The sequence below is a fragment of the Python bivittatus genome, unplaced genomic scaffold (assembly GCF_059951505.1).
Source record: "Python bivittatus isolate LINGU-HERP-01145 unplaced genomic scaffold, Pbiv_v1 ctg000070_np1212, whole genome shotgun sequence".
NCBI classification, from domain to species: Eukaryota; Metazoa; Chordata; class Lepidosauria; order Squamata; family Pythonidae; genus Python; species Python bivittatus.
Window position 1 is genome coordinate 22,957,899 of NW_028277034.1, and position 12,877 is coordinate 22,970,775.

The window sequence follows — 12,877 nt, forward strand, 5'->3', positions numbered from 1 at the left end:
AAGGATAGAGTTTGGATGCTAACCTTTTTGTTAACATTGATATCTTATATTGTTTTTTTTCAAAATTAGTAAGATGCCTTTTAATAACTTGGATTATATTGGGAGCAGGAAAAGGAACACATTTGTATCAAATTAAACCAGGGAGGTTTGACATTGGAAAAACAATTTCCTTACGATACATAACTCAATTGTGCTTTGCCCTTTCGTTCACTCCAAATATTTCCTCACTAAAATGATGGGCTATAATTAATAAAAACAGTGAAATGGAAGGAGATAGGCAAGATTGCCACCTTTTTCAAGTTTATGTAATTGACTTTAAAATGGATTTACAAGGGTTGACTTTCAAGCCTTTGATGTGCTGTTTACCAATAACATGGGAGTTAACAGGTTCCAGCTACTGTGAACCATTATGGTGAAAGTGTATGGATGTACTTACTGTGAAATATTTTGAATTGCATGCATGGAAGCTAGAGATTTACTATATAACTGTTGAATGAATTAACTTTTTTCATATTTGATATTTCCCTACCAGTATAAACAGATAGTTGGTCTCTTGACCAAAACTTTAAAAATATCGAGGGCTAAAATAACCAATGGATTCTGAACTCATTTACCATGAAAATATAACTTAAAATTATTCTAATAGGATCTCTATTTATCTACTTTTAGTAAATCCTTCTTGATCCAAATTAATATAATTTGCAATGAATTTATTTAGTGCTTTGGCCAAACAGGCTGTAAAAATATTTTGATCTTTGAGAGTGAATTTGTCAGTTAAGATTCTTTTTAAAAATCTGATAGAATTGTTTGATTTTATTCTAGGATTTTCTCATTTAGATTATATAATTTGATTTTTTCTCATGGTAGTTAACATTAATATTATAGTTATGAGATGGTAATATGACATATCTAGTACCCATTTAGTGTGAACATGTAATGTTATTTCTCAAGTACACTCTGTTTAAACATGTCTTGAGAAGTCTTGTAATATGATTACCAAAAGATTAATTCAGGTCACAGCTTTCATCATTTCATTCAAGTCTGTTGTGTTCTTTACGAGAAGATACCAGCTCAACACCTGGAATATTGGAATAAGCTAATATAGAGCTTTAGTTATCTCTTGTCTAAATCATATAGATAGCTCATATATCTTGTGATTTGCTCCACATAAGAATTAGGTGGTGATATTCTGGACTAGATGTTGTTTATGAATTTTCTTCACTGCCAACTGGACATAGAGTAATCAAGCTAGAAATGTATTCAAGTAATTGAATTACTTGCTGCTAGGAAGTAATGCAGATAGCCATCTCAATATGTTTAGAACAATGCCCTCAATCCAGAAGAATCCCCAAGCTCAAGTCTTCTCCTAAAGCTTCAATAAGACCCCATCAGACATTAGCATGTTTTCAGATATACAGTATATATGTCTTTACTTACAGCATCTCTTTTATTTCTATTAACTTTTAACCTTTATTTAGTTCATTGTCCCTTAATAATAGTAAAAAAAGAAAGTTAAATATCATTCTTAGCAAGATAATTATACAGCCTCTTGACTGATTTATCACCTCTTGACTGACTTCATACAAATTATATCCTCTTGATTGACTGCATACAAGATTGTACATTGATGTTAAACAATATAAACAATGAAACTGAAATGAACAATCCTATTGGGATTTGTTTTTGAAATTACTTCATAAGTAACTATCCATTCAAGTAATTGAGAAAGATTTTGTGATTAATTATATCAAAACATGGTATCTGTCATGATGATCAGTCTACTTGCAGAAGCTTTCTGTTGTAGCTACTATAATAAATATCAGAACTGATTGAAAAACTAATTTTATTTTATTTTCCCAGTCTTGAATGTGAGCAATTACATTAAATACTGTAGATTTATTTACCTTTTGTTAATCTGATACTGCAGGAATATACAACTGGAATTTGTTTTTGGATTCAGAAAACTCTAGATCTTCAAACACTGAATTATTTAAGCTCCCAAAATGCATGCACTTTTGTTTTTCAAGCATGAGTTATAATTTAATTAAAACTTCTGGTGAATTACTAGCTATTTAAATATTTAAATGTTCCATGGATCACTTTTGATTATCTGCTCTCATGGAATTCCTGAGGATGTCAGATTTTTAAGATTCCCAAAGTTATACTTGGTATTGTCTGTTGATTCAATGGGGACTATGATAATTACATATATCCATTTGTATTAGCATAGGAGATAAACTTTGGGGAGGCTTAATGGGTATGTCTCAGTGACAGCTAGCAAAGAACATTTGGCATGATTAAGGATAGATTTGAATGTACTTGAAAATATATTCTCATTATGGATGCCCAATGGAAGTTGCACTACAAATGTTAAATTCCCCAGAAGAAGTGTTATGTGGCAGGGAAGCTTTGAAATCCACTGTGGCTGTCATCCTATTTATTCTGTTCTCTTTATGACTTTCCAATGTCAGATTCATTTTATGATACCCAACTTGGCTCCCTGTGTGTGTTGAAAAGAGGCAACCTGTTGGTTCTTTTCCTTGCATTTCAGATTGTCCGAAGATACATCAAGGAATGGCTTGAGAGAAAGAAACCTCCATTTGGTGCCATCAGCAGTTGTGTGCTTTTGATGATTATCTATACAACGTTCTGTGATACTTTCTCTAACCCAAATATTGATCTTGATAAATTTAGCCTAGTCATAATAGTTTTTATAAGTAAGTACTATTTATGCTTTGGGCATTTTTCAAAGAGCTGTGTATTCCTATTCCAGTATATTCCTATTCCAGGCCAAAGTATTCTGGACAGTATATACTGTACTGAGTTTCTTTGTATTGTGGCCATTGTCTTAGGTGTGCTGAACAATATGTATACAACCATGCCTTTAGCAATCTATTCAAAAGTTGTTTCAGTCAAAAACCAGTATAGAACAAAACAATTAACGAACTGTTTAGAAGTAGAATAGCAATCTATTTAGCACTTTGTCTCTGACTGCATTTTCAGGTTTATGGATTTTTTTTTAATTTCCTAATGTGAATCTGAGCCTTTATATAAATTAATAATACCTTAGTAGAATGGACTGGCTTCAGTTAAAATAATGTATTATTGTGCTCTACAGAAATAGTGCCATTTTATATAACAATAATCCACCAAGATTTTTGTGAATAGCCATTACTAGTCACCTTCTCTCTTATTTATTTACTTATTTGTTAGTTTGATTTATTATCTATAACATTTCCCTGGAGGATTTAAAACATAAAACCACAGTTGAAATAAGATAAAATATTACAACAAAGTATAACTTTGGAAAGAGTTGTACTATTAAAAATAAGGCTTGCAAATTTCTGAGCTTATTTATAAGAGCTGCCTTCTGTTCATAACAGCAGTTGTAGATTCTAATATCACATAGATAATGGACTGTTATAAGAACCTGACCATAGCATCATGCACAAGAAGACATTCTGAAGCATACTGCTTTTATGCAGGGGATCCTTCTGTGACATCTAAATCAATTTCCCCAACCTAGATTCTCTCCAGATATGTGGGTCTGGACTGTTATTGAGAATTCTGGGCTTTGAGGTCCACACATCTGGAAGAACCCAAGTTGGGGAATATTGCCTTCAACTTAATATCCATAATTTACTAATGTGGCAAGTCTTACATTTAACTCCTATTGTACAGGTAGTCCCCAGTTTAAGAATGAGTTCCGTTCCCAAGGTCTGTCCTTAAGTAGAATTTGTATGTAAGCTGGAACAGTATTATTGTATAATAGGGTATAAGTAGTATTGTGTAATTAACTCAAACTATTGTGTATTTTACTCAAATCATTGTGTAAACTCAAATTTTGCTACAATAGGCCCTGTTCTTAACTATGGGTTATCTGTAAACTGGGCATTTTTAACCTGGGGACTACGTGTACTTAAGTTCATCCTGTATCCTTAAGCAGGTAATAGGGAGAGATACTATTCCATAATTACAGACATACGCTTTAAAGTAACAAAATGATGTCAAAATTTTCTAGATTGCCATCTTTCTAGAGGTAAAAGGGAAAATTCCAGTTCAATTGCTGAGTGTTATTGGTAAACTAGCATTCTGATATTCTGTTTTTTATATAAACAACATGATTTGTTTTCTATGTGTGAAATTTGGCATGGAGAATCTCTTTGAAGATACGTACAAATTACCAGATTTCAAGTGCTGAAAGAGTGTAGTGAGGTGTTGAATTATATCAGCTGTCTGATCTGTGTACTTGCAGCCATATGGGAAATAAAGATTTGTGTCAATACTTTATAAAATATTAACTTTTTTCCTATATGGAAGATGACTATATTCTTAAAGCATGCATTTGAATGTATTACATATTAACATTCATCAAACTGATTTTCATTTTAGTATTTTCAGTGCAGCTGGGATTTATGATGTTAACTTTCTTCTTTTCTACAAGGTAGGTAATGGCAATAAAATTTTTCTGTATGACTGAACACAACAGCTAGATGTAGGATAATTTTGTTCTTTCTTTTGTGGTTCTAAATGCTTTGGTATACATCTGGAAAAAAAATCCCGAAGTCGGGTTGTTCATTTATCGGAAGTTTATAACCAGATAAAATCAAACATGGTTGCCTTACAGCACAAAATCAAATAGAGGGGAAAAAAACCAGCCCAACAGTAAAACAAACAACTGTATTCCCATTATTGAAAAAAAAAGTATACTGGATAAAAAGTATAAAGTTGTTGGAAAACAACTATATAGAACAGCTGAAGCTATATATTAGGAAAAGGAACATCTGACTGGAAAACAGCTATTTAGGCAATCTTCAGAGAACAGACAAAATAATGGATAGGGTTACTGTAGACACTGTTATATTTTGGAATAATTGTTACCCTAATTTATATTATCTTTTTAAAAAATAGCCATGAATTTTAAAAATTCCATAAACCATGTGTGTTTAATCATACAGGAAATATCTCATGTTCCTGTGTATGTGTATTAAAGTTGTATTCAACAGTCTTACTTTATTACTAATATTCCTGTATTTGAATTCTAAATATCTGAGATGACCTGCTGAATTTTCAAGACTGATAGCCACTAGGAGACAGTTATTATAAGGGCAAACAGCCCCTTAAACTTAAAAATGTCCAACAACTGTTTTCTTTCCCATCCTAATAAAAGAGAAATAAATTATTCCATTAATTTAACAACAAAAACAAATTGTCTTTTTTGCTGTGTTTGCTGCAAAACAGCTACCCTTCTAGCTTGCCATATAATTGACCAGCAATTGTCTCTACTGACTCGGACAATAGAACAAGCAAGCCTCTCAAGAACAACTGTTTCAGTACTGGGACTTTACCATAGATAGTATGCAGCAACCAACCTCATCCATCAGTGAAGGAAACCAATAGTTCAGAGAAGTTTAGGTAAGAACAAACATAACTAGTACTCCAAACGTGCAAGTGAAGCAGCGAAAAAAGGCAAAGAGATGCTGTGAAGTTTCATTGGCAGTCTCAGAAGGCATAACAGCAGACTTAGGAGAAGGCTCTGAAATCTATCAGATATGTGCTTCTGGTCCAGAACTTCCTGGATTTAAAATCAGTGTCAAAAGTAAGATATTATCAAAACATCTATTTTTGTGAAGAGAGTCCCTGCTATATGGGGTTCAGAAAATATTGAAATAATGCCACATGTATGCATTTGGCAAAAGATAATTCCACCTAGGTGGAAAACTTCAAACTTGAAGCCTGCTCAGAGCTAGTGTACTATTTGATATCTCTGCATGAGTGTAAATATTAGAGACATATTCAGAACATGGTATATTGTATTCAACAGAATATGTGTTCTGTTTTGTCGATAAACTCTTTCAGTTATCCAAAATAGTGGGGAAAAAATCCCTTTAAGAAGTTTTTTTAAATGAGAAGAAATGTGAAGAAAAAGTTGATGAATGGGAAACACTATCCAAAATCATCACCATCAATTTATTTCAACACCAGCCTCCTTTTGAATAAACCACAACAGCGGAATATGAGTCTTACAGATTCAGTGCCTGCTGAGCATAAAGCTCTGATGAAGAATCATGTGTGGGGGGGTTAGAGAAGGTTAAGGGAGTTGGCAGATTCCAGAGGAGAGCAAAGAGAAACCTATAGAATAAGCACCTGCTGGATAACCTTATCAGGCCTGTACAAATTCTTCTACCCTGCCTGGTCTTGATTCAACTCATTGCCCAACAGAAAGAGAGCTGAATCCTCAAGCTGGAAAGTTTTCTTTAGGAGGGAGGAAAGGGAGCCAGACACTACACAGGTAAGAAGCTGCTTATACGCCCATAGCTGAGCTGGAAGGCTTATTGTAACTGTTGTGAGTGAGCCTGAGAGCAAGCTCCAGATTGCTACTCCAGAAGAGTTTACCCTTTTTGTAAGGCATTTTATTTTAAACATTACTTTGAGTTCTTAGTTTGGATTGCTTAGGCTCCAAGGCATCTATTTTTGTTTTCAGCTCCTGTCCCTAAATGTACAAGGGACTGGGAAAAATAAACTTAAGTGGGTTCTCAACATCTTTGAAGACTCCAGGTTTTGCTTTCTGTTATTTGCTAATCAGCTCCCCATTGTTTTATCTACAAGGGACTCTGTCACAATGACCTTGACATCAAAAATTGCAGAAGATAGGCACATGATGATACAAGGAGTATAACTGGGTAGTATCAGGTGCTGCATGTTCTCATAAAAACCATGAACCAGTTTTTTTTGGGTGGGGGTGCATTGTGCTGGATATTCCCTGAATAAGATTGCGTAGAATAATAGATTGTTTCAGTTGCTTTAAGATTTCTATGCTTCCTATTCAGCATCTACCCACAGATGACTGCTACAGCAAGAGAACAGTGAAACATATAAACTAAGAATCACTTTTAAAAACCTGTCACATTTAAGATGATCGTACAGAGAATATGCTGAAAAAACACTTGCTTCTTCTGTGAATGCATAAAGTCCTTCACAGATTTTACTTTGTCAGCAAAATCCAAACACTGATATTGTATCAGGAAAGAAATCCTGCATGGCTTTTTCATGGTATGTGTGTCAGCTTGAAAAAAAATTACAAAGAAGCAAAGAAAACCAGTCATTGTGCGGAGACCATATATCCCAATAAAACATCATCAGTAAGGAGAGACAACTCAATTTTACTCAGATGGAAAAAATGACTGCAGGCTAACTGGATGAAACAAGTTCAAGATAGAAGTGTGTAATATTATATTAGGTAAACTTCAGATTGAACTGGAAAAGTGCTGTTTTGCTTACATAGAAATTGTGAATTTATTTAGCTTCCTGGCTAGATTAGGCTAAGCCTCCAGAAATCAGAATTCTCCACAGGATAGATGCTGGTGCTCTTGTGAGAGGTTAGTCAGCAAGTTCTCCAAATGTCTTATCCCTCAGAACTAGAAGAACCAGAAGATAAAGCAGATGGATGGGATAATTCTAAAACTATACATACTATTTTAAGTTTAAAATAAGCAACTGATGACGATTTTCCAAATCTTATAGTTTCCACCTTTTTCTGGCACTTTTAATTTCTCCAGTCTATCCCTGATTAAAAATATGGTTTAAAATGCTGTAGTTAAGACTTGCTATTATCTCTTCTCTTTGTAGAAAGTGATTTTCTGAGAGAAATGTCATTTTGTGATCTCATCTCTGAATTTGCTGCAAGAAAAAGGAGATTAAAATAAATAATCAGAATAAAGCAAAAGTGGGGCAATCAGTTTAGTGGGACCTACTAAAATGTCAAAGAATATATAAGATTTCTAGTTCTAAGGCAGTATATTTTTAAAAAATAAGAGATAGGAAAAGATAAAATTTGGCTTTAGGTAAAATAGCTTATTTCTGTATTTGCCATTATAGTAAGCCAGTGAAAAGCCATTGTCATCATGTCTGTATTAATTTATAAAACATAAAAATTATTATCATTTGCAAGGGTCCCATACTTTGCAATTCAAATCAGTAATCTATATTTGTTTTTTACTTTTAAAGAAAGTGATTGTGATATACTGTTCTGTCAAGTCAGGTATCACTAAAATGATTTTTAAATTGTATACATGTATATTTGCACTGTTTTTCAAACTAAAGACCAAAAGGTTGATACAGGATGCAATGTGAACAAAGGAGGTGAGGGAGGCTCAAGTGACCATTCTGCCCCTGGGAGGTCTCAGTGTCTTAAAAAGGCCTGGAACTACACACAAATAATTTAGCTAAAGTGGAGATCTCCTCCCCCAAGCCACGTTTTTGGTCACCAAATTTTCCCCAGAATGAATAGAGCCAAAAAATGGAGGCATTTTGGTAGGGGTGGGGAATGGATGCCATTAATTCTTGAAAGCCTTTTCTGAAAAGAGTTTTGGCCAACTCATTTTCAGATTGTAACTTTTGACATGGCATACAAAGCCTGGAGTGGCTCTCAAGGAAATTTATTTTATTTTTACTTACTTTATACAAGTATTTATAACCAACCACTTCCAAAAGAACTCAAGGCAGTAAGGAAAGTTGTGCATGTCTGACTTAAATTTAAAAAGGCAAATGCTGTTAAGCATATGTGGGTGTAGAGAAGTCAATAAAGCTGACCTAAAACTGAAAACAGGAATGTCCATAAAGGGTATGTTAGCAAACATTTGGTAGAAGAGATGTTTAATTTTTTTTACATTTTTTCCTAGAAAGAGTTCTGGCTTCACACCAGCAGACACAGTGGCTATTATTTTCTGTTCTACACACAAATCTCTAACCTTGGGTAAGTCTTTACTAAATATTAAATATTAAATCCAACAATGCAGTCTGACTACATTGTTCCTACATTCACTTTGTTATGAGAGTGCTTATCTGTTTTACTGATTCATAAATTTGGCAAGATACCATATAAAAGTGTAGCATTAATATTAGTACACTCATGAGAACATTTCTGCAGTGAGAAACTAGGTTTTCTAAGGGGATGACAATGTGGCTTTCTCTGGGAGTTTAATACAGCAGTTGTTTTACACTGCTATTAATCTCTTCTTTTGAGAAAGTTATTTGATTTTTCCTTGTTTTTCATGTTCTGTTTCTGTAATCTAATATTGATAAAGTTTGTGATTTGTTTCAGATTTTTTGAGTTATTACAACACAAATAGCAAAATTATTATAGCTCAAAACTGTAATGCACAAAGCATTTATTATATAAAGAGAAATGTTTGACAGAACAACTGTGTTTTATTTTTTTAAAAAATAGGGTATTTATCCTAAGGAATTTCAGGGCGGTGCATTTATTCAATTACAAATTATTATTCCAAGAACATTGACCTTCTACTGATTCAAAATTCTCTCATTACACTCACTTTTGTAGATATGAAGTTTAGTTAAAATACAGTTACAATTTTGTACGGTGGCAGTACTGTATGTTCCGTTTAAGCCTTGTGATTTATGGTAATTAGCAAGGAACAAAATGAGCATTTTAATTTAAAGTTCACATATATTTGTTCATATGTATTTGCATGTGGAAACAGAGATGTCATGATATAATTGTGTGTGTGTATGTGTAGCTTATCTATCTGCATGCCTTTAGGTTCAGTAACAGAAAAGAGGAATGGTTGCTGGCTTAAGGCACTTTTATTCTTTTTCTTGTTTATTAGTTTAATATTTTATTTTTTATATAGAAAGATTAGGAGAAATTCATTAAAATTGTGCACAAGGTAAAACAAAATCAGTTCCCATACTTGCAGGTTGGATTTTAATCTGTAATCTGAAAAGACTGAAGACTGTTCTGTTAAAAGTCATTGAAGTACAATACTCTGAACTAAAGTTGTCTCTAAGTAGAAGAGTTACTTTTGATCAGAGTTTCCTAGAGGTCATAGTCTGCAGACTTTAGGGTGGATTATGAAAACATAAGTAGTTGTTTGCTTTTCAAATGTGGATGTCTGTAATGATGTGGTGTATTTTCTAAGATTTCATATCGTGGTAAAATGCCAGAAAAGTTCAGGGAGAATTCCATACACGCTGCCTTATTTTCTTGCTCGATCCAGTCTCTCCTCTCTTCCCAAAATATCCAACCCTGAATAAAGCACAAGGTTACAGGATTGTTCTTGAATAATAGTAATACTTCTCCTGTAATCTGCTCAGAAAATTAATCCTTCCTCTCACTGAAATTATGACTTTTGATGCTGATTTCCTAAAGAATGACAAATTTTATATTGGGTTATTCCATTATAATTTACCTGAGCAGGTTTGGGGAGATGCAGGCAAGATCCCATTTAACACTTGATTCTGAATATTTAAGGTCCTCTGTGAACTTCAGGGCTTTCTTTTAAGTCCTCTGTGAAGAGGTTTTTATCTGCCTTCAAAACTGTACCACCACTAAGCGAACAAGAGCATTTAGGGGCTTCCTGAAACAAAAGCTCTTTCGCTTGGAGTTTAAACTGATTTTTAACATTCTGGCATGTGAAGCCTCCACAGGGTGCCATGCTTCAGTTCCCTGGGGATTGTAGCATAGCACCAGCAAAGGAGGAGGAAAGATGACAGCTTTGAAGCTTTAGAAGTGGTAATAAGAGAAGCATGAGAAGGCTCTTGTAAGGCGGTTCTCTCTCCCTGTATTAAAACCAATGAATTCCCATATGCAGAATGCTCAGGAGGCCATCTGCCACTTCCTCTGCTTGGATCCATGGAAAAGCTCTTGCTTCGTATGAAGACAAACACAGTTCCCTCCCATATGCTGGTGGGTTTTTTTTTTTTTTTTGGCAGCACTTTATTTGCACTTGTTATAGCAATATGTTCTCAGGACACAAAGGAATGAATGTGTTAGAATCAAGGACTGCCTATATCCTTCTCTTCTTTCATACTTAACCTTTACAGGAGTTCTTACCATACTTCAGCCTTCTTCAACATGCTACCCACCACACTGGGGTATAAAGTATTGGGACTTCAATTCCCAGAATTCTCAGACAATTCTGGAATTACATTCTGAAACTGTCTGGAGAGTGTCAAGTTCAGGAAACTGGTATATTTAATCTATTAACACCCATTTTGATTGATGCCATTAATAGAAATAGTATATGGATTTTAATGAGGTTGCATAACTGCTGCCTGTAACATCACTTTTATTTGTTATTTAATTTTATTAGATAATTAGAGATATAAACCCTAATAAGTGAAGATAAATGTTGTACCTCTCCTGAGATTCCCCCAGGCTTATTTATTCTCATTTTGCTTTCCCTTCCACCTTTTGTAACATACATGCACTGTACATGCAATACATGAAATACAGACATTTGATTCATGGCTTTTATTAGTGTATTTGCCATTGATTGATTAGTTCTTGATATTAGAACTTCTTCTATTGATTGATTGCAGATGAAGTGACTATTTGACCTTTAATTATAAGCTTGGCTATTGAGAATGACATTGAGCTATGGTTTCACATAATCTATCTGGAAAGTCCAACATGATGTTATTCCCTAGAGTTAATTCTGAAGAAGAAAGGAGGCCTAGAGGAAGTGCCACAGCTATCAGGTTGGCTCATCTAAAATAATACTGCAGCATTTGTTACCTGCACATGAGCAGTATTGGATGAGTTAGCAACATGCATTATAGTGGGCATAAATAGTAGGTAGCACCTGGTTGATTTTCGGCTGGAAAACTAAATGGGGTTGGGACTGGCTCGTATTTAGATAGGAGAGTGTGAGCTACATTGAGAAGTCAAAGCTGCATCCTGGATGAAGGTAATTGGGCCTTCAGTATTGTTGCTAAGAATACTGTTTGGACATGAAATTACCAAGAGCCAAGCTCAACTTAAAGGAGACTTTTCTCATAATGGAGGAAATAGTGCCTGCTACAAGTTGTCAATTCACAAATAATACAGGAAATTCACCAGAAATTAAGTGCAGCTTAACCCTGTGCTTTTAAAGAGTCTTGTCTCCTGTTTCTAAACCTGAATACATATGATCAGAAAAATATTATTGAGTGGCATATCAAAGAATCATATATTTGTAGGAAGTTCAATTTTAGGCCGTTGTTGAACACTCTGACAAAATTTCTGTTTGACCAGGAGAGTTTCCCCTTGTTCTTTGTCCCCTTCCATCCTTCATATCTGCTTGGAAGCAAGGCCAAATCTTCAGAACTTATTTTGGGATGTGCCAGGTAGGATCTGTATCTCCTCTGGATTTGCTTCATTTTTGCCAGTGGATTTCTAAGCATACTATTTTATTTAATGCACATTCATTAAAAAATTCCCACAAAAAATTCTATCTACTGTACTAAAGCTATTAAAATGTACAGATTTCAGGCCTGTTTTAAACCCTGATAGCTCTCTGTGATCATGGCATCAATTTGGATGATGGAGCAGTTTAAAATGTGGGTTATAAATGAAAGCATGATAAATGGATGTACAAGGAAGTGTTTCCTAGCTTATAATAAGTACATTCAGTACGGATAGTCCCCAGTTTAAGAATGAGTTCTGTTCCCAAGGTCTGTCTTTAAGTCAAATTTGTAGGTAAGCTGGAACAGTATTATTGTATAATACAGTATAAGTAGTGTTGTGTAATGAACTCAATCCATTGTGTATTTAGCTCGAATCATTGTGTATTTAACTCAAATTTTGCTACAGTAGGCTCCGTTCTTAACTATGGGTCATCTGTAAACTGGGTGTTCTTAACCCAGGAACTACCTGTATTTAAATTGTCAGTAAGAGTTTTAACAACCTATTACATTAATCTCCCAAACACTGCAATTTAATATCTGTTGATCAGTATTGTGCACTATGTCCTAATTAAGTTATGCATTCTGAATATGCCAGCTACTTTAAAGAAACTTAGAATAGTTACAAAAATATTTTGCCTCCATTTTTTTCAAATATAAATTTTCTTCTCTTTCTCTTCTGTATTGTTCC

General features: G+C 34.2%; 1 protein-coding gene across 5 annotated transcripts in view; it reads left to right on the forward strand.

Moving 5' to 3' along the window:
- SLC10A7 (solute carrier family 10 member 7) overlaps positions 1 to 12,877 on the forward strand; it is a 151,680-nt gene that overhangs the window by 120,983 nt on the left and 17,820 nt on the right. For 2 of the 5 annotated variants that reach the window (XM_088132786.1, XM_088132785.1), the window contains 3 exons: positions 2,552 to 2,717; positions 4,393 to 4,444; positions 8,682 to 8,755. In XM_088132786.1, the coding sequence (XP_087988912.1) occupies positions 2,552 to 2,717; positions 4,393 to 4,444; positions 8,682 to 8,755 (292 nt within the window). Of the gene's footprint in view, positions 1 to 2,551; positions 2,718 to 4,392; positions 4,445 to 8,681; positions 8,756 to 10,613; positions 10,709 to 12,877 lie in introns of those variants that run through there. The other 3 variants (XM_088132787.1, XM_088132789.1, XM_088132788.1) reach the window with 3 other exon arrangements.